The following is a 22,975-nucleotide window of genomic DNA, read 5'->3' as shown; positions in this document are numbered from 1 at the left end:
ACAAAGCAGAAGCCACATGGAAACAGTGTATCTATAATATACACGTTAAAAAGCCCAGTCCGCGTGAGCACACAGGAGCAGCCCAGGGCGGCAGTGCTGCTGTCCCCGGGCCTCAGGCCTCGGCGCCCTGCGCGGGCGGCTCCTCGGCAGCCTCGGCCCTCCGGTGCCTGCGCATGTGCCGGTACTTGTCCACGTAGGCCTTCACCAGGTTGGCCACCTTCACGGGGTTGATCTCGCCACTCTTGCTGTGGCAGATCTGGGGAAAGGGGCAGTCACCGGGCGCCCTCTGCACCCCCCCGCGGCCCCGGCCTCGGCCCCAGCACCCACCTTCTGCACCGCCTTGCGCAGGATGTCCTTGTACTCCTCCTTGGTCACCTCCCTCTTCTGGTAGAAGGGTTTGATGGCCAGCTTCACCTCCTCCACGGCCCGCTCCTGCATGTGCAGCTTCTTCATGTACTGGGGCGAGCACACAGGTGTGAGGCCCACGCTAGGTGCCACACAGGGCCACCGCCACCCTGACCCCAGGGAGGGCCGGGCAGCTCCCACACATCGGAGCGGGAGGGGGGGCACTCACTTCTTCCTTTTTGGTCTTCTCTGGGGCCGGCCTGAGTGACGCGGTCCCCTCCTCCGAGTTGTTGGTGGTGGCCTGGCTGGCTGGATCTGAGGCTGTGGTCAGGAGGGTGGGCACTGGGGCCAGGCTCTGTGCCACCCCACAGCCTGCCAGGGGCAGGCTCCCTTGCAGGACAAACTGGACGGTGGGCTGGCTGGCTGGCACGCAGGGGAGCACGCTTGAGGGCTGGGCCAGGGCGGGAGGCACGTAGGGACTGTAAACCTGGGAGAGAAACCCCGCTGAGTGCAGGGCCCAACAGGACCCGGCCCCGCCCAGTGACCCGCGGGCCCCGCCCCATGCCACACCCACCTGAGAGGGGTCTCCGCTGAGGAACACAGGATCTGCAAACTGGTGGCTGGGAGGCGGTGGCTCAGGAAACGCTGCCATGGTCACCATAGCAGGGGCCCCGTCCTCCACATCCCAGGCCCCCTCCCGGGGTCTCTGTGGCCTGTGAAGTGGGGCCCCTGAGGGCCCACACACAGGGACCGTGAGACAAGGCGGAGGCTGCCCTGTCCACCTCACCCCCAGGGACCAGGCGTCTGCCCACACCCCCCAGGGGACGCCCTACTCACTCGGGGCTCTGTCCTCAGCCACAGCACTGCTCTCCGGCTCCTGGAGGTTCCAGGTAACTCTCTTCACCAGGGCTCGGGACCGCAGCAGGGGCGTCTGGGAGGCCTGCTCAGGCCCAGCCACCACTGGGACACCCCCTCTCTCCAGGGGGGCTGCACCCAGGGAGTCCTGTGCCCCGTCGGTCCCAGCTGTGTCCTGCACAAGTGATTGCTCTTGGGGGCCCCCCACGTGGGACGGAGGCTGGGATGTGTCCTCCCCGCGGGTCAGCGGTGCCTCCCCTTGAGCAACGGCCACGGCCAGGCTGTTGTCGGGCAGCCAGCTGGCTGGGGGCTGCCCAGGCCTGGGTGGGAAGTCGCGCTCAGGGGAGGAGTCGGTGCTCTCAGGGGAAGGTGGTGAGCTCATGTCGTCCAGCTGGGCCAGAACAGTGTCGCTGGAAAAGTCCTCAAAGATGTGGCCGGCCTCGACAGAGTCCCCGTAGTCCAGGTCATCAGGCGTGTCCAGCACGGGGGCATCCTGCGGAGGGGCCTCACTGCCCACAGTGCCCTGTGGAGCGACATCCGCCTGCACCGGGGCTGCTGGCCCAGCTGGGGGGTCTTCCTGGGGGGGAGGTGCTGGGGAAGCCTCCCGCACGGTCACTTTCCTCTCTGGAGACCTGGCCGGGGGCCGTTTCTCGTGGGAACGTGGCTGTGGGGGCTCTCGGCCCCTGTGCTCAGCACTCGGGGACCGTGACCTCCACTTCCTCCTCTCTCGCGGCCTGGAAGCACTGTCCTTCCTCTCCGGCCGCTCGCGGCTCCTCTCCCGCTGGTGCTTATGCCTCCAGCCCCTCTCTAGGCTGCTGGGGGGGGAGTACTCCCGCCCCCGAGACCTGGACCCCGACCGCCGCCGCTTCTTTCTCCTGCCATCACGGTGCTCATAGGAGGAGCTGCCGGGGCTCCCCGAGCGTGACCGGGTCCTTCTGTGGCCTCGGCCCCAAGAGTCTCTCCTGCGGTCCTTGCCCTTGCCCTTGGCCTTCTTCCTCTTGGCTCTCTCGTGGCTGCTCGAGCGCTCGCTGGAAGACCTGCGGCTCTTGGCCTTGGCTCGGTGCCTCCTGGTGGGGTCCTCACTTGCCGCTGGTGACACTGACCGCGAGCTCCTGTCCCTGGAGCCAGAGCGGGTCCCAGAGCGTGTCCTCCGGTGCTCCCGGGCCACCCGCTTCCTCTTGGTTTTCTTCCTGCCACGGGAACTGGAGCGGGAGCGGGAGCGCGACGGGGACCGGAGCTCCACGATCCTATGGGTGGTCTCCTGTGGCACAGCGGGGCTGGGGGGACCCTCTGGCTCCAGGACAGTCACACAGGTCACCGTCCGCTCCTCAGAGCCAAAGAAGGTGTCGCAGGGCCCCCTGTCCTCGTCCCAGGGCTCAGGGGCTGGGGAGGCAAGACCCCGGCTCCCCGTGGGCTCCTCCTCGGCAGCCCCCGCGCCCCTGAGCCTGAGCAAGGACGGCCCACGGGAGGCCTCGGCCTCCGTCTCAAAGACCTTCTCCACGGTGTAGGAGGTGACACAGCGCACGGCCTGCAGCGGGGGTGCCTTTGGGCTGCGGATGGAGATGGTGCGCGTGATCTCAGAGGGCAGGAGGCTGGCGCCCAGGCTCTCAGGGCTGCTGCTGGGGGGGCTTGAGTCGGAGCCAGTGGGGTCAAACGGGTCGTAGATCTCGCTCTTGAGCTGCTTTGTCTTTTTGATGGAGAAGAGGGGTGAGGGGCTCTCCTTCCTCTGCACCTTACTGTCCACGGGCCGGAATGTGTTGCAGAAGCCAGGGCTGGAGAGCCTACTGGCCTGCGCTGTGTTCCCGGGAATGTTGATCCGGAAGCTCTCGAAGGTCGAGCCGACCCCCTTCCCTCTGGAAGGCCCCAGTGGGGACAGGCTGCAGTGGGAGCTGGGGGCGGGGGGCCGGGAGCTGCCTGTGTGCGAGCTGGGCTCCTGGGGGCCCCTGTTGCCAGGCTCGCCCTCTCCCCGGGTGCCCTGCCCTGGCTGCCCGGGGCCCTCCCTCCCCGTCAGACGGCTGATGCAGGCGCTGGGGATCTCGACCCTCTGCCCGGGGGCTGGGGCCGAGTCCTGGCTGGGGCCACTGCCGCCCCGTCGGATCTTTGGTATTCGGGGCAGGTCAGCGATGCTGGCTCTCCTGGGGGCTGGCTTCAGAGGATGTCCTGGGGCTGTGCTTTTGGGTGTAGAGTTAGAATGACTCCTGCAGGGCTTGGGTGAAGCCGACACCTGCTTACTGGAGCCGCTAATCTGGGAGCTGCCAGTCAGTCTCAAGCCAGGCCCTGACCCAGGGATGGCAGAGGAGTCCGGCCCTCCTGGAGGCCCAGTGTGGACCGGAGTGCAGGGCAGGGCTGGGCGGCTTGGACCACTCGACCCCAGGCTCTGTGGCCTGCTTCCTAAGAGGTGATGGGCTGGGCCCCCTGAGGAGGGCAGTCTGGGCAGCAGACTGCCTGTAGGCCTGGACCCTCCTTCCGCTCTGGCTGGACCAGCCGAGTTCCGCTGAAAGGAAACTGGGGCTGAAAAACAAAAGTCCAAGGCAATCACCTCCTACCTCCTCGCTGGAGCTTGGGTGCTCACCACACCTCTACCAGACCCGCTCCGCGTGGTGCACCCAGGGCTCCTGGCGGCCGGCGCAGTGAACGCACAGGCCCGTGGTGCCACAAATGGCCACTGCCGCCCCGACACCCTCTCCTGCTTCGTGAGGGTTACTTGTGTCTCAGGTGCCCAACAGGGTAGACCGTGATCGAAGGGGCTGCCTGGCCAGAACACAGGGCAGGGCTGACAGCCTGGATGGCTCAACCCTGACGCCTGACCATGCTGGCTGTGGCCGAGACGTACAGGCGAGGAGGCGCCAAGGGACCTGGCAACGCCGTCAGCACCTGACGCCTGCCCAGTGAAGGACACTGAACACTGACATCCTGAGTGCCAGCGCCCAGTGGCACGTCAGCACTTGCCACTCGGGCCGAGCCTGGGACTCTGGGGACCCTGCCGCACCTGCCGTCCTGGCGCTGAGGGAGCCGTCCCGGTGGATGAGGACGTCAGCGCTGTTCAGCATCAGCAGGCTCTGACCCGAGAGGATGCTCCCCAGGAGGTCGGGCGTGGGTGCCGCCTCTGTGTCTGGCTCCAAGGTCCCGACAGGGAGGTGTGTCCTGTGGGCACAGACCCCGGCAGGCCCTGCCAACACTGCCTCTGCACTGTGGCCCTCAAGCCTGGAGCCCACGCAGAGCCTGGCAGGAAATGGGTGCACAGGAGTGGGGGCGCCTGGCCTGTGGCCCCAACTGCCATCCCCAGTATCTCCCAGAGGAAAGCACCCAGCAGCTCCCCCAGGTGGGGACAGGAAGAGGAGCCCTGTGACCTTCCGGAGCTTTATGGGGCCACAAAGGAGACCTTCAGGGGTTCCCCGGGGCTGCCCCTGCCCAGGCAGCTTTCCCCACGGCTAGGGCAGGGAGCTCTGGCTACTTGGCTGCAGCTCTGTCCAGCAGTGCTTCCTCACTAAGAGGCGAGGGGAGGTGCTCAGACCAGAGACTGCCAACATGGCGGCCTGCCCTGGGACCACCATCCCCTCCCCGGTTCCCCCCATATACCTGGAGGACCCCAGGGAGACCGGCCTGGCCACGGGCTGGTGAGACTGCAAGGCGGAGCGGGACAGAGCCCTCCTCTTGGCGCTCAGAGGCGACGGGGGACTCACAGATGGCTCCTCATTGCTAGAAGGAAGACAAGGACCAAGGGAAACAGGTGACCTGGGTGCTGGCCCTGGCGGTACAGCCTTCAATGTACACAGTCTGCGGCCTTGGTATGCCCACGTGCCATCCTGTGCAGTCACCTGTCGAAGGGGTCCAGCTCGTAGGGGTCCCCAAACACAGAGAGAGGGGCTGCCCCGATGTCTGCTGGGATGAGACTCGGCGAGGGCTCCAGGGGTCTGGCCAGCGCCGGCGTGCAGGTGCCGCGGGCCGGCCTGCGGAGGCCCAGTGTCCGTGCGATGCGGGAGCGCGTGGTGACTTCCTTCTGCACCGAAGTGGGAGAGAGACAGCAAGTGACGCCGACAGCTCCGGAAAGGCTGCACACGGACCAGAAGCTGCCAGTCCCTGCAGGTCCCCAGCGGGCAACCGTGCCAGCGTTTCCAGGTGGCATTTTGTGTTCAGAGGCAGACAACACAATTAACTGGTGACTGACAGCCGGCCACAAAAACCACCTGGGCAGATAGGGATTCCAATCATCGTCCTGACTGTAACGAGTCCCAAGTTACTAAAAGACGCCCTCGCTGACCACCCGGCTGCTTGGACCGTGGTCCCCAGAAGGAACGGCAGAAACAACACGTCAAGGCAGATGAAGAAGATAACCCTAAAACAGAGCCCAGGAATATTCTGGAATTCCAGGGCATGAGGATAAGGGAGGGGACATCAACACATCACCAGGCCCCATCAGGCTGAGGGCCCAGCGTGCACCCAGGTGGCCACAGACCTGGGAAGCCAGTGCACCTGGGGCACATACCCTGCTCACTGCAAGGATTCTGTCTAAACGAATCATCAGACCACACGCTCAAAACCCCACTGCAACTGAAGCGTGTTCTCATATCAAGGCATGCTTGGAACATCATTACAATTTCTTTCTTTCTTTCTTTCTTTTCTAAGAGGCAGAGAGACGGATATAGAACCAGAAAGAGAGAGCTCCCATCTGCTGGTTAACACCACAAGTGCCTAACAGCTGGGGCTAGAGCTGGGCCAGGCCAAAGCCAGGGGCCCAGAACGAATCCAGGTCTCCCACCCAGGTGGCAGGCGCCAGTCACCTGTGTGTGCTCTGCAGCAAGCTAGCACTGTGAGCAGAGGCGAGGCTGATGTGGGAGGAGTCGGACACTGGCCTCCCTGTGTCCACTGCCTCTGACAGGAAGAGGACGAGGCCCGCCAGCAGGAGTCCACACCGGCACTGTGGCGTGGCAGGCCAGGCTGCCGCCTGCGATGCGCCATTTCCAATCCATCTCCCTGCTGGTGCACCTGGGAAGGCAGCGGGAAACGGCCCAAGAACCTGGACCCCTGCCACTCGTGTGGGAGACCCCAGTGGAGTTCCAAGCTCCTGGTGCTGCCCCGGCTCAGCCCTGGCTGTTGCAGCCATCTGGGGAGGGAACCAAAGGATGGAGAGCTCTTTCTGTAATTCTGCCTTTCAACTGAATACTCAATAAACAAATGAATTCAGGGCTGGCATTGTGGCATACTGGTCCAAGCCACTGCCTCTGATGCTGGCATCCCACGTTTGACAGTTTGGGTCCCAGCTGCTCCACTTTCCGTCCAGCTCCCTGAGGAAAGCAGGGGAGGAAGGCCCCAAGGGTGTGGACATCCAATACCCACGTGGGAGACCTGGAAGAAGCTCCTGGCTCCTGGCTCCAGCCTGGCCCAGCCCTGGCTGTCGCAGCCATTCGGAGTGAATCAGTGGATGAAGATCACTCTTTCTCTCCCTCTTATTTTCAAATAAATAAATAAATAAATAAATTTCTTAAATACATAACTTTTTAAAGGCTTATTATTTATTTGAGACTGAGTTACAGAGGGAGACAGAGAGAGGTCTTCCATCCACTGGTTCACTCCCCAAATGGCCACAACGGCTGGAGCTGGGCCAATCGAAAACCAGGAGCCAGGAGCTTCCTTGGAGTCTCCCACATGGGTTTTGAGGACCAAGGGCCCGGACCATCAGCTGGCAGAGAGCTGGATCGAAGTTGGAGTAGCAGGGATACAAACCAGCACCTACTGGGATGTTGGTGCCTTACCCTCCTACACCACAGCGCCAGCCTTCAAATAAATCTTTAAAAAATGAATGAATGGGGGCTGGTGCTATGGCATAGCGGGTAAAGCCACCGCCTGCAGTGCCGGCATCCCATATGGGCTCCGGTTCAAGTTCTGGCTGCTCCACTCCTATTATGGCCATCTGGGGAGTGAGCCAGCAGATGGAAGACCTCTCTCTCTCTGCCTTTCAAATAAATAAATATATATATATATATTTTTAAGTGAATGAATGAATTCACATAAAGATGCAGGAGTGGGCTTTGGCTCAGTGGTTAAAGACACTGCTTGGAGGCCGGCACCATGGCTTAACAGGCTAATCTTCCACCTTGCGGCGCCGGCACACTGGGTTCTAGTCCCGGTCGGGGCGCCGGATTCTGTCCCGGTTGCCCCTCTTCCAGGCCAGCTCTCTGCTATGGCCCGGGAGTGCAGTGGAGGATGGCCCAAGTCCTTGGGTCCTGCACCCGCATGGGAGACCAGGAGAAGCTCCTGGCTTCGGATCAGCGAGATGCGCCAGCCGCAGCGGCCACTGGAGGGTGAACCAACGGCAAAGGAAGACCTTTCTCTCTCTCTCTCACTATCCACTCTGCCTGCCAAAAAAAAAAAAAAAAAAAAAAAAAAGATTAAGCTGCTGCCTACAACACCGGCATCCCATACGGGCGCTGGTTCATGTCCTGGCTGTTCCACTACTTATCCAGCTCCCTGCTGTGGCCTGGGAAAGCAGTAGAAGATGGCCCAAGTGCTTGGGCCCTGCACCCATGTGGGAAACCTGGATGAAGTTCCTGGCTTCCGCTTGGCCCAGCACTGGCTACTGTGGCTATCTGGGAACTGAACTAGTTGGATGGAAGACCTCTCTTCCTCTATGTAACTCTTTCAGAATAAATAAACTTGGGGCCGGCGCCGTGGCTCAACAGGCTAATCCTCCGCCTTGCGGCGCCGGCACACCGGGTTCTAGTCCCGGTCGGGGCACCGATCCTGTCCCGGTTGCCCCTCTTCCAGGCCAGCTCTCTGCTGTGGCCAGGGAGTGCAGTGGAGGACAGCCCAAGTGTTTGGGCTCTGCACCCCATGGGAGACCAGGATAAGCACCTGGCTCCTGCCATCGGAACAGCGCGGTGTGCCGGCCGCAGCGCGCTACCGCGGCGGCCATTGGAGGGTGAACCAACGGCAAAAGGAAGACCTTTCTCTCTGTCTCTCTCTCTCTCTCACTGTCCACTCTGCCTGTCAAAAATAAAAAAAATAAAAAAAATAAATAAACTTGGGGCAGGCACAGTGGCGCAGCAGGTTAAGGCTTAGCCTTTGGTGCCAGCATCTCGTGAGTGCTGGTTTGAGGTTTTGCTGCTCCTCTTCCAGTCCAGCTCCCTGCTGTGGCCTGGGAAAGCAGTGGAAGATGCCCCAGGTGCTTGGTCCCCTGCACCCATGTCGGAGACCTGGAAGAAGCTCCTGGCTCCTGGCTTTGGATCGGCGCAGCTCTGGCCATTGTGGCCAATTGGGGAGTGAACAGGTGGATGGAAGACCTCTCTGTCTGTGACTCAGCCTCTCAAATAAATAACCTTAAAAAATTAAAAATAATAAGTCTTTTTTAAATAAAATTTAATTTATTTGAGAGGTAGAGTTATAGACAGTAAGAGGGAGAAACAGAAAGGTCTTCCATCCGTTGGTTCACTCTCCAAATGGCCGCAATGGCCGGAGCTGTGCCAATTCAAAGCCAGGAGCCAGCTTATTCCAGGTCTCCCACATGGGTGCAGGGGCCTAAGCACTTGGGCCATCTTCCACTGCTTTCCCAGGCCATGGCAGAGAGCTGGATTGGAAGTGGAGCAGCCGGGACTAGAATAGGCACCTGTATGGGATGCCGGCGCCGCAGGCGGAGGATTAACCTATTGCGCCATAGCGCAGGCCCCAAAAATAATGTCTTAAAAGCCACCTGAACAATGGGTACGTCCAGCATGGGACAGCTTTATAGGTGAGCATGTGTTCATGTGCACCCCAGGATCCCGTCGGGGTACAGGATGAGGGACTCCCACAGCCCAGCAAGGGCAAGTCTGAGGAAGCAGTGTCCAGTCGGACCCCCGCCTGCGTGGCCTCTCTACTGGGAGGCTCAGGCTGGCCAAGACTCAGCGTCACGGGCACCCTGTCAGCTGTGACCACAGGAGGGCAGCTCAGCCTCCAGCCCAGCTGCAGTCCCAGCAGGTTATGCATATACAGCTTCCAAGGGCCTAGAACACATCTTGTCGCAGCCCCATCTCTGCTACACAGTGGCCACTTGTGCCACTGACCTGCTGCCCCCCACCCTTGCCTCTATCCCAGGAAAGCACATGACTATGCGCGGCAGCAGCCCACCCCCGCATCCCTCCTGGGAACAGCACACCACCACCACCACGCGTGGCAGCAGTGGAGCCCCCTCTACCTTCGTGGTCCTCCCTCTCTTCTTCACGCGGTGCTGGCGTTTCTTGCTCCGCACCGACGGCCGGGACTGGGTCTTCCTTCTCCCTGGCACTTTCTTCCGTCTTCCTACAAAGAGGTCATTGAGGGCCTGCGCTTCACCACGAGCTGGGCCCTGCCCGCCCCGCCGGAGAGCACAGAGGATGGGGGCTGGGGAGGGGCGAGGGCCACGCTGGTGTCCCCTGCCGTGTCCACGCAGACAGCAGCTGCCGGGCACGTGCGGGGTGCCAGCGTGAAGAGGTGGGCGTGTGGTGCAGGGGCCATGTCACCACTTGGGACCCCTGCACTCCTCCAGAGCCCGAGTGCTCAGGCTTGCTCACGCGCACCCTGGGAGGCAGCAGCAGCTGGTGTCTCAAGTACTTGGGTCCCTGCCACTCAGGGGGAGACCTGGACACTGCTCCAGGCTCCTGGCTCAGGCCTGGCCCAGTCCCAGCTGCTGTAGGCATTTGGGAGTCACCAGTGGACTGGAGATTTGTCTCTTTCAAATAAAGTGAAAACAACAAATAAAATGTCAAAGGCTGGCATTGTGATATAGCGGGAAAAGCCACTGCCTGCAATGCCGGCATCCCATACGGGCACCAGTTCATGCCATGGCTGCTCCACTGTTAGACGAGGCAAACAGTCCACATATTTAGCACAGGTGCAATTTCTCCTACCCAAACACTGCCAACCCTCGGTGGGCTGGCAGCCAAGGGATGACCACATTTGGTTGAGAAAATCACGTTGCAGGAGGATGGGGATGACCACAAGCCTGGCCTGCAGGGCAGGGCTGCCGGCGGCCACCTGCTGCACCAGGCTTACCTGTTTTCCGTCTCCGCTTAGCAGGGGCCCGTGGTGTCAGGGGACGCTGGTACACAGCGGTGCTCAGACCGGTGGCCACGGCCTCAATGGTCTCCTCCAGCAGAGAGGACATGAGGTGCCTCGGCACGTGCTGCACAGCAAGGATGTGCCGGTCAGTGCACCTGCCAGCCCGGCAGAGCCCGAACCAGGCCCCCTGGGCTTAGCCAGAGCAGCCACAATGCCCAAGCTCTGGCACCAGTGCCCGCTGGCACCACCTTCCTCCCCTGGGAGGGGCCCAGGACCACCATGGGGACAGCGGGGCTGGGGAGGCTTCAGGGAAGCAGGTTCGGATGGGCACAGCTCCCGAAGGCTATGCTGGACGTGCTGGACACAGGCGTCAGGTGAGGCGGGGCTTCCCACCCACTGGTGGACACCTGACCTCAGGGAAGAAAGCACCCCTCCCCTCCTACTCCTCCGGGGGAGGGTGGGAGCAGCAGCCCTGCGGGAGGAGCCACAGAGAACTTTTAACTCTAAGAGCCTGGAGCAGCGGGCACAGAATGGGGCTTACGGCACCCAGGAGACAACAAAGAGCCAAGCTCAGGCCGTGGCCCTGTGGTCAGCAAGCTGGGCGGGGCTCAGGCTGCCACACGTGGGAGGAGCTCCCAGCCCTGCGGCTCTGAGGCGAAAGCCCCACCCTGGGCTTGCTGAGCTGTCCCTGGCAGAGGTGACAAGGTGTGCCATGCTGCTCCCCTGCCCACAGCAGTCCCTGAACCCCTCCCAGCTCTTCCACCAAGTCCATTCTGGCCAGGGGAGGCCTGGGGTTGGGGTCAGCCCACCCACCTGAACTCTCCTGGCCGTGGAGATGCGATTCCGGTTTACAGTCGCTCTCACTCTCTCACTCTGCCTTGTCCTGGCAATGGCCCGGGTCCTGCCTGTGCGAGGCCGCAGCCGGCTGGTGGTGGGCACCACGTCGGCCAGCAGCAGGGAGACCTCCTCCTCGCTCACAATACCCGCATCTTGGAAGAAAGCAAGCCCTGGCTTGCAGTGCCAGACGAGTGGGCAGAGCACAGCCGCCCCCACAGGGCAACGGGACGAGGGCTTCCCGGCCAGGCCCTCCGGACCCGACGCCTGGAAGCCCAGAGTCCATGACCCCAGGCAGCAGTGCAACGGCAAGACCTGCAAGTGCTCCACACCACCTCAACCCTGAGCCCGACATCCGCCCTGGGGGTGTAGACGCAGCGACAGGGAGGGCAGGGCCTCACCAGCGGCAGGGGCAGCAGCAGCTCCGGGGGCAGCACACTCTGGACAGAACCACTCGTCCACCGGCACTTCCTGGAGAGGGGGCTCCAGACACTCCATGTGGTACCTGTGAGAGCAGAGGGACAGGAGTCCTGCGTGCTGGCCAGACGAGCCTCCCAGTCCCCGCTCAGAGGCCTGGAGCCAGGGCCCCCAGCAGGACGTGCCCTGAGGAGAGGACAGCAGGCGCCGCACAGGCGGGGCCCTGGGGGACGACCTGCACCTCCTCTCGCAGAGGAGCGAGCCCCGAGCTCTGCGCGAGGCAGGTGCTCCACGGGGTCCGACCACGTGAGGGCTCTGCTGAGACCTCCCACCACTCACCCACCTGCTGCCACTCAGAGAGGTCCTGGGAAACTCAAAGGCCAGCGCCTCACTATGGGCTAAGGAAGAGTTTTTTGGTCTGGTTTGGTTTTTGCAGGAAGCAAACTCAGATGCTGCCTAACTATGGGTTTTTTAAATGATTTTTTTTAATAGAAAACTTTTATTTAATAAATGTAAATTTCAAAAGTACAACTTTTTTATAGAAGTTCTTCCCCTCGGCCGGTGCCGCGGCTCACTAGGCTAATCTTCTGCCTGCAGCGCCAGCACCCCAGGTTCTAGTCCCAGTTGGGGTGCCGGATTCTGTCCCGGTTGCTCCTCTTCCTGTCCAACTCTCTGCTTTGGACCAGGAGTGCAGTGGAGGATGGCCCAAGTCCTTGGGCCCTGCACCCACATGGGAGACCAGGAGAAACACCTGACCCCTGGCTTCGGATTAGCGCGGTGCGCCGGCCACAGCGGCCACTGGGGGGGGGTGTGTGTGAACCAACGGAAAAGGAAGATTTATCTCTCTCTCTCTCTCACTGTCCACTCTGCCTGTCCAAAAAAAAAAAAAAAAGTTCTTTCCCTCATAACCACCCTCCCACCCGAAAACCATCCCATCTCCTAACTATGGTTTTATTTGTAACTGTTTCAATCCAGCATGGCAGGAAGTGGTCTGAGAAGGGCACCCCTAACAGGAGTCTGTCAGAATACTTGAAATTCCACTCCAAAAATCAAGTACGGGGCCAGTGTGGTGGCAGCAGGTTAAACCACACTCAGAACACCCGTGTCCCACAGGGGAGCGACGATTCAAGTCCTGGCTTCTCCACTGCCAATCCAGCTGGAACCGCGGAAGACAGCACAAGGGCTCGGGCCCTGCTACCCATGTAGCAGACCCAGATGTGGCTCCTGGTTCCTGGCTTCAGGCTGGCCCAGCTCTGGCTGCTGTAGCCAGTTGGGGACTGAACTAGTAGATGTAAGATCTCAGTTTCCCTGCCTTTCAAATAAACCTTTTAAGAGGAATAATGAGGGGCAGGCGCTCTGGCGCAGTGTCCCGAGCCCCGGCCTGCGGCATAGGCACCCCATGTGGGCACAGGTTCGAGTCCTGGCTGCCTTCCTCTGATCCAGCTCCTTGCTTAGGGCCTGGGGGAGCAGTGGACGGTGGTCCACTTGTGCCCCTGCACCTGCGTGGGGGACCCGGAAGCAGCTCCTGGCTTCAGATCAACCCAGCTCCATTGTGACCATTTGAGGAGTGACCCAGCAGATGGAAGGCACCTGCCTGTCTCTCCCTCTACCTGTCTGTAACTCTGCCCCCAAATAAAAAAAAGATCACACTGAATATTTATTAATTTTCACGGTTTGGGATCATCGGGATTTCCTTGTACTTGAATGATTTTATCCATTAAATAATTCAAGTACATAAAATGAACATACTAATTTCTACACAAAGCTGTAAAAATCCAAGAGTCACTGTAGAAAGTTCCAGAATTAAGACACTGACTGAAGGAGTGAAGAGTGATACCCAGGGGCTCAGTGTAAAGGGCAGCTCAGCCGCTGGTGTGAGCCCACAGCCGCCCCTGCCGTCTGGCAAGGCCGAGCCCCGCGGGCACAGGCCCTCAAGGGGAGTCCAGTTGCGCAGGCCCGGCGGCTCCAGGGCCAGCGACAGCAGGGAAGGCCTCATCTGCTGTGAGAGCAGCGCTCTGAGGGCTGACCACCCTTGGCCAGAGCCCGCAAGAACACTTCAGCTCACAGCAACAGCAGCACAGCCGGCGGCTGCGGGGCCCTGGCTGAGCCCGCTCGGGAGACAGCAGGAAGGCCGCTCTGCCTACTGGAGTCCGAGCACAAGGGCTGACGAAGCCCAGGCCGAGCGGTCAGCCAGTGACCGGCAACAAGGGCAACTCAGCAGACCAACGTGGCAGCCACTTGAGGACATAGGCCCGTCCGCAGGGGGCGTGCTCACGGCAGAAGCACAGGAGGCAGGTGTGGGGGGCCCTCCAGGCCAGCGCCAGGCTGCGTGCCCAAACCCTGTCACAGACTGCTTGTCTGGGAGAAGGTTCCAGACCCTTTCAGCACACGCGGGAGGCAAGCCCTGAGGGGAAGGCCCTGACTCTCTGGCCACAAGTTCACAGCAGGAAATTCCTTCAGATCCCCGGGAAAGGCCCCAGGAGGCGACAGGGACCACACAGCACTGCAGGGCCAGCGCTGGCCACCGCGCAGCTGTGGGCAACTCACCCCTGGCAAGCATGGCGCAGGCACCCAGCCCCACCTGGAAGCCCTCCGCGCCGGCCCACCCTCCTCCTGGCCAGCCCCACAGCCCCTCTGCTACTTCTCCTTTTGTGATGTGGTATGTGCATGGTTTCTGGGGAAGGGGAAGTGTGAGTGGCAGCTGTCAGTCTACGGGACTTGACAACCTGGAGCCCCTGCACGCCCAGCCCCACGGCCGTGGCCCGGCAGCGCCTCACCCAGCATCACAGCCATCGCACAGCAGAAGCCTGTCCTCACGGTCGCTCCTGCCGCACACCTCACAGAAGGTCGGGTCCTCCTCCTCCTCCTCTTCCAGGGCCTCTGGGCGATCCACCGGGATCTGAAGGCGGAAGTGCTGGTCACGCACCAGACCCTCCCCACGACCCGGGCAAATTTACATCACAACCAGGGAGCCCTGCGCCAGCTGCACTCGGCCATCTCTGGCTTTCTGCTGTGCCACGGTGGCTGGGGCGGGGAGCCCGGGCCCCAGAGCAGCACGCAGCAGGCACAGACCCTGCAGGTGTGTGCCAGCCCCCCCAGGCTCTGTGGGACAGACGCCGGTGTGCAGCACAGAAGGCAGCGGGGAGGCTACACGCCCTCGGCATCCCAGGAGCTCACAGGCTGAGGCTGGGATGCAGAGCACGGCTCCCACGTGGGCGCTGGTTTGAGTCCTGGCTGCTCCACTTCCCATCCAGCTCCCCGCTGATGGCCTGGACAGATAGTGGAAGACGGCCCAAATCCTTGGGCCCCCGCACCCACGTAGGCTCCTGGCTTCAGTCTGGCCCAGCCCTGGCCACTGTAGCCATCTGAGGAGCGAACCAGAGGATGGAAGACCTCTCTGTCCGTCCCCCTCTGTGTAACTGTGCCTTTCAACTAAATAAATAAATCTCAAAAAACAAACAAACAGGCTGTGGCTGCTGCTCTTGGAGGCACAGCCCCTGCCTCGTGCCTGCTCTTACTCCACGGACCCCACCCACAACACGGCCCCTTCTTTCTCTAGCACCCATCAACCAGATTGCTAGATCCGCTTTTCTCCAGAGCCGGGCGGGGACGGGGAGTCTCTCCCCAGGGCTGCATCTGGAGTCACTGAGACCTTTTCCAACAGGCAATGAGCCGCGCACCACAACCAAGCCAACACTGCGGCACAGAATCCAGGCCTCCAGGACAGAGTGCACGTGACAGAGCCATCTGCCTACTCCGCGGCCTCCTGTACTCTGCAGGGAGGCCGGCGCTGTGGCACAGCGGGTTAGGCGGCTGTCCTTGATGCCAGTAACCCACATGGGCACCACCATCTGAGTCCCGGCTGCTCCAGTTTGGATCCAGCTCCCTGCTAATGCACCTCGGAAGGCAGCAGCGGAAGATGGCCCAGGTGCTTGGGCGCTGCACCCACGTGAGACACCAGATGGAGTTTCACGTTCTTGCTTGAGGCCGTTAGGGGTGTGAATCAGCAGATGGAAGATCTCTCTCTCCCCGCTCTCTAACTCTGCCTTCCAAGGTAGGGAATCAGCAAACACACATGCACGGAGACAGAGGCCGTCTTCCTGTAGCACCAGCGAGGGGTGGCCAACCAGACACGCCCAGAGCTTCTCTCTGTGCCCCTCTTCCGGCCCCCTGTAGCCACCAGGCTCCAGAGAAGCCAGGAGCTGCCTACCTGTCTCACCCGGGACCCACAGCCCACCCCCGGCTGTCAAGGGTGCTGCAGTCTGCCCCTGGAGGGTGGCAGCCAGCACTCCCTGCAAACAGGGCCGGCACACATGGCTGCGGGGCTTCTCCATGCCAGCACCTACACTCACCTTCTTCAAGACTTTGCCACCAAACCGGGCTCGAATACAGATGCACTTGAACGTGGTTCGATCAACAGGACAGGAATTGGCATTCTGTAAGAAACAACAATCCTATCAGGACCCTGCAAATCATCGTCTGTTAATTCTGAAGACAGGGGCCGGCGCTGGCATAGCGGGTAAAGCTGCCACTTGCAGTGCCAGCATCCCACATGGGCGCCGGTTCGAGTCCCACCTGCTCTCTAACTCTACCTTTCAGGAAAAGTAAGTAAATAAGACCCGGCCCCACAACGACACAGGACCTCAAACCCCAAATCTTCAGTTAATAGCACTAAGAAGGCGGAGACCCAACCCAACCAGCAGGAGGTCGGGGGGGGGGGCTGTCACACAGGCCTGTGGCCTCCTCAGCACCCACCCACCCACCTCACTCTCCTCAGAGGCCAACCCAGGGGAGCCATCCGACCGAGGCCTTCAACCTCCAAAACCAAGACACCTCCATGTTCCACTACAGTAGGGAAAAGCTGCCTACCACAAACGTCCAACACAGTTTTTTGGTAAATAAAACCAATCTTTATTTGCTGCATATCCAGCCACCTTGCCAAATTAGCATTCTTCCAAACCAACGCGTCTGTAAAATGGACTGATGAGCTGACCTGTGGACGCCTCCTCAACACTGTGCCTCTGTCTTCTGTCCTCCTACCAGATGGCCAGAGACACTGAGCGCCCATCCCTCTGTGTATTTACGAAAAAGACTTACTCACTTACTTATCTGAAAGTCAGGACAGAGGGAGAGACAGACAGACAGACAGGTCTTCCAACCACTGGTTCACTCCCCACATGGCCTCAAGGGCCAGTGCTGGGCCGATCTGAAGCCAGGAGCCAGGAGCCAGGAGCCCCATCTGGGTGTCCCACGTGGGTGCAGGGGCCCAAGCACTTGGACCGTCTTCTGCTGCTTTCCCAGTGTATTAGTAGGGGGCTGGATCAGAAGTGGAGCAGCCGGGACTTGACCTAGCACCCACACGGGATCCTGGCACTGCCGACGCGGCTTCACCGGCTGCACCAGCGCGCGTTGTGAATGAAAGCTTCAGGGCGGGCACTGGGCCCAGCAGGTAAGATGCAGCTTGGGACACTCGCATCGGCGCTGGCTCGAGTCCCAGCTCTGCCGGTGTGCACGGGCAACACCAGGTGATGGCTCAGGCACACTCTGGTGTAATGGGTTAAGACACCACCCATCTGCAAGCAGCCCATCTGGGCGCCAGTTCAAGTCCCAGCTCCCTGCTATGGCCTGGGAAAGCAGCGGAGGATGACCCAAGTGCTTGGGCCCCTGCACCCACGTGGGAGACCCAGATGAAGTCCTGGCCGTTGGGGCCATTGGGGGAGTGAACCAGCAGATGGAAGACCTCTGTCTCTGCCTCTCTGTAACTTTGCCACTCAAATAACTAAACAGAATCTTAAAAAATAAATAAGTTTCTTTTAAAAACGATCAAATAAAAGCTTTGCTTGCCACAAGAAAACCATCAGCTTGAGTCCAGCCTGGACCATGTGCCACCACAGGCTGGGGTCAGAGACGCAGCCCACACAAGGCTTCGGCACGCCATGCTCACACATGTGGGAGGCATGGATGAGGTCTGCACCTCAGCCAGACAAGCCTCTGGGAACCAGAACACAGAGGACACAGCACTGGAGTCCCGCTGGGCGGGCACTCACCGCGTGTTCTCTGCACACATCTCCCAAGGCTACAGCAACCCCACTGCAGGCTGAGACGGACACACGCCTAGGGTGCCTTGGGGACAGCTCTCCCACGGCTGCTCTGCACCTCCTGGTCACTGACGTCCACAGCACCCTGTGTGTGCGCGGCCACGCGGGACCATCTGAATGGTGCTTTCTCCACAGCGTGCTCTTGTGCCTCTTCACCCGACACCAATCCACGGGGAGGCCGAGAGCCTGCGGCACAGGGTGGCCCTGGACACCCACGGCTCCCTGGAGGCCGAGAACCACGGTGGGGGCCACCTTACCTTGGACCACTCGACGATGCAGTCAAGGCAGAAGTAATGGGCACAGTTCTCCGGCGTCCCCACAGCCTGGTCTCTGAACGCGTTGAGACAAATCGGGCAACTCTCCGCATCGTCGTCGGAACTGAACGCGCCACTGGCTTCCAACTTCCCCTGAGCAGCCGCTGCGGCCACTGCCGTGTCCGCGTCTTCCTCGGAGCCATCGGAATCTTGAGAAAGAGGAAGCGTCACAGCCTGCGCGGACAGGACCGCCCACGTGGACGGCCCCAGAGCTCCCAGACCTGCGCTGGGCTCGGGAGCCTGGGTCCTGGTGGGCACAGAGCACACTGCGCACCTGCAGGACCACGCTCTGCCCCTGAGCCGATTTCCCTGCCGAGACACGGGAACAGGGACCTTGGCTGGGCAGTCACACCAGGCCCTCAAACCTGAGCCCGGGAGCAAGGTCAGGACTCCGGGGGCTAGCACAGGTCCCCTCCACACCAACAGCCAGGCAGGACACACGTCTCTGCCTCCTGTTCCTCCCAGGTGTGGAGAGCAGGTTCCTAGCATGGCTGCCCTCCCCCACACCCCACCCAAAAACACCAAGAAGGATCCACAGGCAAATGCATGAGAGGTGGCTGTGACTCCTGGCTGCACCAGGGTGCTGGGATGTCACTCCAGGGCCCTGTTACCCGGCAACAGGGACCACCCCAGGCTGGCCCGACCCCATCAAGAGATTTCCTCCAGCCACTTGTGGAGCGTCCTGCAGGTCCAGAACAAGGCACAGCACCCAGCTGCCGGATGGTCCCAGGACAGGAAACCGGCCCGTGTGGGGCCAGCCAACTCCACGCAGAGCCACGGCGGCCAGAGCAAAACTTCAGAAGGTCTGAAGCGACACGAGGAAGGCGGCAGGTGCAGCGGGGAGGCCCTAGGAACCCCTCCCTTCACCAAACACACACGCGGGACCACCCCAAGAAAGGGGCAGACAGGCCCGGCCGAACACCGCCACCTCACCGTATCTGTCTCCCAGGTCTTCCTCCTCTTCCTCCTCAGAGGCCCCTGCCTCGTCCTCTCTGCCACTGCTGTCCCCGTGCTCGCTGCCTGTGTCGTCCTCGGAGCCCTCGCTGCTGCCATCGCTGCCTTCTGCCAGGTGCCAGGGAGAAACAGGCCCAGGGCCACGTCACAGCCAAGGCCACAGCGCAGGCTCGTGTTCAGCAGGGTCCCTGCCCCAGGTGTGTGTGGGGGGACCTGCACCAGGTGTGTGTGTGTGTGGGGAGCACCCGGCCCAGGTGTGTGTGGGGGGAACACCCGCCCCAGGTGTGTATGGGGGGAGCACCTGGCCCAGGTGTGTATGGGGGGAGCAACCGTCCCAGGTGTGTGTGTGTGTGTGGGGAGCACCCGCCCCAGGTGTGTGGGGGGGGGACCTGCACCAGGTGTGTGTGAGGGGGGACCTGCACCAGGTGTGTGTGTGGGGGGGGAACACCTGCCCCAGGTGTGGGGGGACCTGCCCCAGGTGTGTGGGAGGAGCACCTGCCCCAGGTGTGTGTGTGTGGGGGGAACACCTGCCCCAGGTGTGGGGGGGACCTGCCCCAGGTGGGGGGGGACCTGCCCCAGGTGTGGGGGGGAGGCACCTGCCCCAGGTGTGTGTGGGAGGAGCACCTGCCCCAGGTGTGTGTGTGTGGGGGGAACACCTGCCCCAGGTGTGTGTGGGGGGGGGGAACACCTGCCCCAGGTGTGGGGGGACCTGCCCCAGGTGGGGGGGGACCTGCCCCAGGTGTGGGGGGGAGGCACCTGCCCCAGGTGTGTGTGTGGGGGACCTGCCCCCAGGTGTGTGTGGGGGGACCTGCCCCAGGTGTGTGTGGGGGAGCACCTGCCCCAGGTGTGTGGGGGGGGAACACCTGCCCCAGGTGTGTGTGTGGGGGGACACCCGCCCCAGGTGTGTGTGAGGGGGGGGAGCACCCGCCCCAGGTGTGTGTGAGGGGGGCACCTGCCCCAGGTGTGTGTGTGGGGGGACCTGCCCCAGGTGTGTGTGTGGGGGGGGAACACCTGCCCCAGGTGTGGGGGGACCTGCCCCAGGTGTGGGGGGGACCTGTCCCAGGTGTGTGGGAGGAGCACCTGCCCCAGGTGTGTGTGTGTGGGGGAACACCTGCCCCAGGTGTGGGGGGACCTGCCCCAGGTGTGGGGGGGACCTGTCCCAGGTGTGTGGGAGGAGCACCTGCCCCAGGTGTGTGTGTGTGGGGGAACACCTGCCCCAGGTGTGGGGGGGACCTGCCCCAGGTGTGTGTGGGGGGAGCAGGTATAGGAAGAGCTGCCTCCTTTCACTCTATGTAGCTCGTGTGAGAACAAAAAGGAAGCTATGCAGTACCTCTGCAACCCAAAATCAGTTTTCTAGGGAATAAAAGTTGAAAATGGACACAGACAGACGAGCTCGGGAGACTCCCTCCCCTGTGCGGGGCTCACCAGTGTCGCTGGCTGGCGGGCGTCCGGCTGGCCCCGGGCTCCGGGTCACGAGCTCATCCAGGGATTCGTCATCCATCGCTGTACATTGGAGTCCAGCTCTGAAGGGAAACCGAGCCAGCTAAGCCCCAAGCTGCCAGCCGCAAAGCCCCCTGGACGGCAGCACTCGAGGAGCAGAACCCACCAGGGCTGAGGGCAGAGCAGTCCTGGCCCTCGGCACACGGCTCCAAACGCTCTAAGCCGCCACCTCCCCGGCACACCGCTCTGCGCTGGGGCCGGCCAGCCTGGCCTCCACTCGCCTGACCAACACACCCAAGGTTCTGCCCAGTCCCCTGGGTGCACAGCGGGGAGGTAGAGGCCAAGCCCACCACACTGGGGCTCTGACCTGCTCTGCGCGGCCAGTCCGTACAGGGGACACCGACAGTTGCAGCCCAGCACTGCCCCTGGGCCCAGCCCTCCCGTTGCAGGCCAGTCCAAGACTTTGGTTCCCATCCCGTGAACGCTGTGCATCTCATCTCCAGGTGGCCCTGAAGGGAGCTCTGCTCACCAAGGGGTCAGGACATGAGCCTGGCACCGGCTCAGACGTGGAGGGGCTCTGGCTTGGGGTCCTACCCCTGGCAGGCAGCGCTGGGCTCAGGCCAGCTCCAAGGACTCCAGTGTCCTCCTGACACAGAGGTGCTGCCCCTGCTGGCTGGGGACGCCCCACTGCACGGGGTCTGCACACCTGCTGCTCTGCGGTAGGCGGTGGGCACAGCCCCTGCACTCGGGCCTGCAGCCAGGGCCCATCCGGGCGGCACCGAGGGGAGAACCAGCAGTTCTCTAAGAGGATCTGCCAGTCTCTGGCCACCTGCTCCCCACCCTGGAGTGCGACAGCGGAGGGAGGCAAACACACTCCAGCATCTAGCAGGGAGCTCTGGAGACCACGCAGGGGGCAGAGCTGTGGAGTCCTGGGGCCTGGCCGGGGTGCGCCCCACAAGGTCAAAGCCACAGCACGTGGCCGCTGGCTCCTCTGCCTCAGAGAGCTGCCAAAAGGTCAGCAGGGCAGTGATGGGGTCTGGGACCCGGGCGGGTGGCCGAGCCCCACGGCACCCCTGCGGCACAGGCTCCCCTGCGCCCTCAGCGGGACAGCAGCCAAGTGCCAGCGCCTGGGGCAGCCTCCAGGAGCCAGCACCGAGGACGAGCGAGACCACCACTGGCGCCCCCAGGAACTCCATGGCTCCTGGGAGCCCCCACAGCCCCCACAGCCGGGCCAGGGACCCTCAAGCTTTTTCTGAGCAAACCGCGGTCCCGGCCTGCTGCAGGGGAGGGGCTGCGGGAGAAAAAGAACAGGGCATTTCCCTTCTCCTCCCCGGGGGAGCCGAGCCACCAGGAGCAAACAAGGCCGCCGGCGGCGCGCCTGCGCCAGGACCGGCCGAGCGCCCCGGCGCGCGCCCCTCCCCGCCGCCACCACACCCCGCGATCGCGAACGCCGACTTCGGCAGACACTCGGGCCCAGCAAGGTCACACGGGGCCGCGACGAGCCCCGAGCCGCCGCGGCAGGGAGCCACCTACAGCCACTCCGAGTCAACAGCCGCCGCCGCAGGGCGAAGCGACGCCAGGGCCCGGGCCCAGCCTCGGGCCAGCCCCAGCGCCCGGCCAGGTGGCCAGCAGCCAACACGCGGCCCGCGGAGCCGGCCACCACGCCGCCGCTGCTGCGACCAGACACGGGGCCCGGCGCCGCTCGCCCCGCTCCGCCCGTGTGCGCAGCACGGACGGCCGAGCCCGCTCCCCGCTCCGCGCACCGCCGGGGCCGGGCCGGGGCAGGACCGGGCAACGGCTTGGCCGGAGGCTCCCGCACGTCCCCGCCAGCTCGGACCCGGGGCGCGGCCAGCCCCGCACCCGCCCGCGGTCTCCCCGCGCCGCCCGCCCCGGGCCTATCGCCCGCCGCCGCGCAGGCCTCGCCGCGCCGGGCAGGCCGCACACAAAGCGCCGCGACGCCCGCGGGCGGCCGGCGCCGCCGCGACCCGGGGGCCGCCCGGCCGCCGCACCTACCCAGGAGCCTCGCAAGTCGCGGCCGCTCCAGCGCTGGCCGCCGCCGCCCGAGCGAGAGGCGCGACTAGGCCCGGTCGCCACTCCGGCCGCCGCCGCCGCCGCCGCCGCCGCCGCCGCCGCGCGCTCCCCGACCCGGAAGTGCTTGTGCCGGCTTCCGGGGCCGCCGCCCCGCCCGTTGGCGGGAACCACCGAGGCTGGGGCGGGAAGAAAGGTCTGGCGCGGAGGCGGCGCCGCGCCCCGCGGTCTGGGGCGCCGAGGCGCGGGGACAGCCCTTTCGCCTCAGAAACGCGGCTCGACCCCGGCCCGCGGTCCAGGGAGCCCGGCGTTCCCTCAGAGCTCCCGCCCGACGCCCGGACGCCCGCTCGCCGGAGCCACGCCCCGGCCACGCCCCCGGCCACGCCCCCGCCCGCCGGGGGCCCGCGGACGCGGACGGCCCGCTGGCTCCGTCCATCCGCTCAGGGAGCGCGCGCAGGGGGACGCGGAGTAAACTGTCAGCACCCGAACTACGGGGTGACTCGTGCTCTAATCAAAAGACAGGGCGGGGCAGGGGTCAGGAGGCCGGACGGAGTCCAGCGCAGGCAGGCTCTGTCCCGGGTCTGGGCAGGTCCTGCCCTCAGCGGCCCCGTGCTGGGGCCACTGCGGCGTCGGCCTTGGGCGGGCCAGGATGGGGCGGTCGGCTCTTGGCCAATTTTG

The 22,975-nt window shown here is 63.2% G+C and overlaps 1 protein-coding gene across 2 annotated transcripts; it reads right to left on the bottom strand.

Moving 5' to 3' along the window:
• Positions 1 to 18: 18 nt before the first annotated feature.
• PHRF1 (PHD and ring finger domains 1) lies at positions 19 to 22,379 on the bottom strand. Of its 2 annotated transcripts, XM_062195599.1 has the most exons (18): positions 22,283 to 22,379; positions 20,255 to 20,352; positions 18,809 to 18,937; positions 17,819 to 18,024; positions 15,816 to 15,899; positions 14,241 to 14,362; positions 11,448 to 11,551; positions 11,026 to 11,201; positions 10,207 to 10,336; positions 9,371 to 9,474; positions 5,019 to 5,200; positions 4,780 to 4,899; positions 4,190 to 4,344; positions 1,183 to 3,711; positions 920 to 1,074; positions 575 to 832; positions 328 to 456; positions 19 to 256 (listed from the first exon to the last, which is right to left on the bottom strand). In XM_062195599.1, the coding sequence occupies exons 2-18, from the start codon at positions 20,328 to 20,330 to the stop codon at positions 113 to 115; spliced, it is 4,803 nt and encodes a 1,600-aa protein (XP_062051583.1). In that variant the 5' UTR covers positions 20,331 to 20,352; positions 22,283 to 22,379; the 3' UTR covers positions 19 to 112. The 2 variants fall into 2 exon arrangements, with proteins under 2 accessions (XP_062051583.1, XP_062051582.1); XM_062195598.1 differs by having other exon boundaries at positions 575 to 1,074.
• Between the last annotated feature and the right edge of the window lie 596 nt (positions 22,380 to 22,975).

Source organism: Lepus europaeus, chromosome 7, assembly GCF_033115175.1.
Source record: "Lepus europaeus isolate LE1 chromosome 7, mLepTim1.pri, whole genome shotgun sequence".
Classification (NCBI taxonomy): domain Eukaryota; kingdom Metazoa; phylum Chordata; class Mammalia; order Lagomorpha; family Leporidae; genus Lepus; species Lepus europaeus.
The sequence above is the reverse complement of the archived record's forward strand: the minus strand, read 5'-3'. Positions and strand labels throughout refer to the sequence as shown.

Coding starts and splice junctions, on each gene's coding strand:
- PHRF1 (XM_062195598.1), bottom strand. CDS start 20,330: ATGGATGACGAATCCCTGGATGAGCTCGTGACCCGGAGCCCGGGGCCA. Junction 9,475..10,206: donor TAAGCGGAGACGGAAAACAG/GTAAGCCTGGTG, acceptor ACCTCTTTGTAG/GAAGACGGAAGAAAGTGCCA. Junction 4,345..4,779: donor GTCTCCCTGGGGTCCTCCAG/GTATATGGGGGG, acceptor CTGTGCCCACAG/GACACACCTCCCTGTCGGGA.